The sequence below is a fragment of the Solanum pennellii genome, chromosome 12, assembly GCF_001406875.1.
Source record: "Solanum pennellii chromosome 12, SPENNV200".
Classification (NCBI taxonomy): Eukaryota; Viridiplantae; Streptophyta; class Magnoliopsida; order Solanales; family Solanaceae; genus Solanum; species Solanum pennellii.
The window spans coordinates 1506535-1510195 of record NC_028648.1 but is presented as its reverse complement, the minus strand read 5'-3'; the positions used below and the strand labels follow the sequence as shown (position 1 = coordinate 1510195).

At 39.4% G+C, this 3661-nt stretch overlaps 1 protein-coding gene across 1 annotated transcript; it reads left to right on the top strand.

Moving 5' to 3' along the window:
• Nucleotides 1-413: 413 nt before the first annotated feature.
• Nucleotides 414-3425, top strand: LOC107007166 (leucine-rich repeat extensin-like protein 4). The gene has a single exon (XM_015205663.2). It carries the CDS (start codon nt 708-710, stop codon nt 2925-2927), a length of 2220 nt encoding a protein of 739 aa, XP_015061149.1. The 5' UTR covers nt 414-707; the 3' UTR covers nt 2928-3425.
• The last annotated feature ends 236 nt before the right edge of the window (nt 3426-3661 follow it).

Sequence of the window (3661 nt, the reverse complement as noted above, 5' to 3'; positions counted from 1 at the left end):
ATTCTAACTCATCTCTCAAATCATTATTCTTTTTCTTTTAAAAAATAAAACAATTCACTCTTAATTATTGACTTAATTATAAATTATTCCAAAACCCTAATGCTTATATTAGTAGAATAAAGATCAACATTATAAAGTCACACACTTTTAATTATTAAAGTGAGAAAATATTTTTATTTTTATTTTTAAAAAAGAGGGAGAATATATAGTAAGCTACTAATAGCTACTACACATACAACTATTAGAGAAAGTGAGAGGATCTAGTGGGTTTTGAGCTGTGCTTTAGCTGTCCTTTTTTATTTTGGAAATTTCTTATTTCTTACAAAATAAATAAATAAATAATTTTTTCTAAAAAAAAAAATAATTAAAAAAGTATTCCTTTATTCTTTATTCACACAACCCCAAAATCCCTAATCTAAAAATAAATTCAACCTCTCTCTCTCTTCAAATCTCAAAAAAAAAAAAAAACCATTTTCATTATCTTCTTCTTCTCCACAAAACTTCATCTCTTTCATCTCACATTTTGCTTAAAGATTCCATTTTTAAACTAAAAATAAAAAAAATTCCACAAACCCCATTTCTTAAATCCATTTTTCTTCATAGATCTTCACTTTTTTCATCTCACATTTGGTTAAAGATTCAATCTTTGAACTGAAAAAAGCATAAAAAAACAAGCATTCTTGATTTTCAGATGACTTATATGTGAGATGAAGGAGAAAACTCAAACACCCATTTGTTCTCTGTTTTTTCTTGTGCTCTGTTTTTTGTGTTGTTCAGTGTTTACTGAACACACAAATGCTGAGTTTACTGTTTCTGAAAATGGTCCTTTAACTGATTCTGAAGCTCAGTTCATCAAACGCAGGCAGCTTTTGTATTACAGAGATGAGTTTGGTGATAGAGGTGAAAATGTGAAAATTGATCCATCTATGGTGTTTGAGAATGACAGAATCAAGAATGCTTATATTGCTTTACAAGCATGGAAACAAGCTATCATTTCAGATCCCTTTAATATCACTATGAATTGGGTTGGTCCTAATGTATGCAGCTACACCGGAATCTTCTGTGCTCCGGCGTTGGATAATCCGAAAATCCGTACAGTTGCCGGCATTGACCTTAACCATGGTGACATTGCAGGGTATCTCCCGGAAGAGCTTGGTCTTCTTACAGATCTTGGGATTTTCCATATCAATTCCAATCGTTTCTGTGGTACAATACCGAGAAAGTTGAGCAAGTTGAAGATACTGTTCGAGCTGGATCTGAGTAATAACAGGTTTGCCGGGAAGTTTCCTTATGTTGTTTTGAGTTTACCCAAGTTGATATTTTTGGATATTAGGTTCAATGAATTTGAAGGTAATGTACCTTCGCAGCTTTTTGATAAGCCATTAGACGCCATTTTTATTAATCATAATCGTTTTGCGTTTGAGTTGCCGGAGAACTTTGGGAATTCGCCGGTTTCTGTGATAGTACTGGCGAGTAACCGTTTTCATGGGTGTCTTCCGGCGAGTATTGGGAATATGAGTAATCTTAATGAAGCGATTTTAATGAATAATGGGTTGCGTTCTTGTTTGCCGGCGGAGATTGGGTTGTTGAAAAATTTAACTGTGTTTGATGTGAGCTTTAATCAGTTGATGGGTCCGTTGCCGGAGAATTTTGGTGGTTTGGTGAATTTGGAGCAATTGAATGTTGCACATAATATGCTTTCTGGTACGATTCCTAAAAGTATTTGTCAGCTTCCGAAGCTTGAGAATTTTACCTATTCTTATAATTTCTTCACCGGTGAACCGCCGGTATGTTTGGGGTTGCCGGAGTTTCATGATCAACGGAATTGTTTGCCCAACAGACCGGTGCAACGGTCTCCGGGACAGTGTAAGGCATTTTTGTCTAGAAAAATTCATTGTAGTGCTTTTAAGTGTCATAAATTTGTTCCTGTTTTGCCACCTCCACCACCACTTTCGCCGCCGTTGCCTGCCCCTCCTCCGCCTGTTGTGGTGCCTATTTCTCCTCCTCCGTCGCCTGTTTATTCGCCTCCGCCACCAGTTTATAATCCTCCTTCACCTTCACCACCTCCACCACCACCCTCTCCACCTCCTCCATCACCTCCTCCACCAGTCTATTCACCACCCCCACCACCTCCATCTCCTCCTCCACCCCCACCCCCACCACCACCATCTCCACCTCCACCATCACCCCCACCACCAGTTTATTCACCACCGCCACCAGTTTATTCACCGCCACCACCGCCACCATCTCCCCCTCCACCATCACCTCCACCTCCTCCGCCACCCGTTTATTCACCACCACCACCTCCTCCATCACCATTGCCTTATTGTGTACGCTCACCTCCACCTCCACCACCAAATTCTCCACCTCCTCCACCACATAATTCACCACCTCCACCGCTTGCTCACTCGCCTCCACCCCCTTCACCTTATTATTACAATTCACCACCACCTCCGCCCCCAAATTCGCCACCTCCTCCACCAAATTCACCTCCTCCACCACCACCAACATACATTTACTCATCACCTCCGCCACCAAATTCACCACCACCATACGTGTACTCTTCACCTCCGCCACCTCATTCCCCTCCACCTCCGTCCCCATTGCCTTGTATAGAACCCCCTCCACCACCTCCTCCTTGCATTGAACCACCCCCACCACCTTCCCCTTCACCATCTCCTCCTCCACCACCAATGTATCATTACAATTCTCCGCCCCCACCATCTCCATCACCTCCTCCCCCACCGGTATATTACTACAATTCTCCACCCCCACCATCACCATCACCTCCTCCACCACCAGTATATTACTACAATTCTCCACCCCCACCTCCACCATCACCACCGCCTACTCCAGTATACGAAGGGCCATTGCCACCAGTAATAGGAGTTCAATATGCTTCACCACCTCCACCACCCTTTTATTAATTCTTTCAAAAATTTCAACTAACTTATCCTCAAAAGCACAAAATCATCCCTACAATTATTATTTCCTCTACTCTTCAAGCCATCAAGAAAATCGAGCTAATATATGATCACAAACCTTAAATGGTACGACAGAAAGAACGATTCGATTGAACAGAGGAGGTAAAGAGGAGAAAGATTCAATCTTCAAAGATTGTATTTTTGAATTGTTATGAAATAGATTGAAGTTGTGGAGACAATAAATTGGCAAAGTAAAGATTGAAACTTTGCAGGAAAATGTATGTATAGAGATCATAATCTTGAATTAGAAACCAGTTTCTCAGTGCCTGCTGCAACTGGTTTTATTATTTAATGATCATACTTTGATTTCTTTGTAATTTTTTTTTTTGGTTCTTCCAAACTATAGTATAAGATGAGCTTTTTATTTTATTTTTTTTTCTCTTTTAAAACTTGTATTTGATTCAGATGAGTTCTTTCTATATCTAATAGGTGGTTTATCTTCTTGATGTTTAAATTTTTTCTTGATGAATTATTTGAAATTTACTGATTCGATTAAAGCTCGAGTTTGAGTGGGATAGAGCTTTGTGTATCAAAATGTTTTCAATCGTTTGTTAAAAATGAAGAGATTTCAACTATTTTATGTTTGGACGTGGGGTTGTTGATCCTTCAATCTTCTGACTCATCGCGGTTGGAAGTAAAAGTTGCTTACTATTTGAGAGCAATTCCTCTTGTTTGAA

Coding starts and splice junctions, on each gene's coding strand:
- LOC107007166 (XM_015205663.2), top strand. CDS start 708: ATGAAGGAGAAAACTCAAACACCCATTTGTTCTCTGTTTTTTCTTGTG.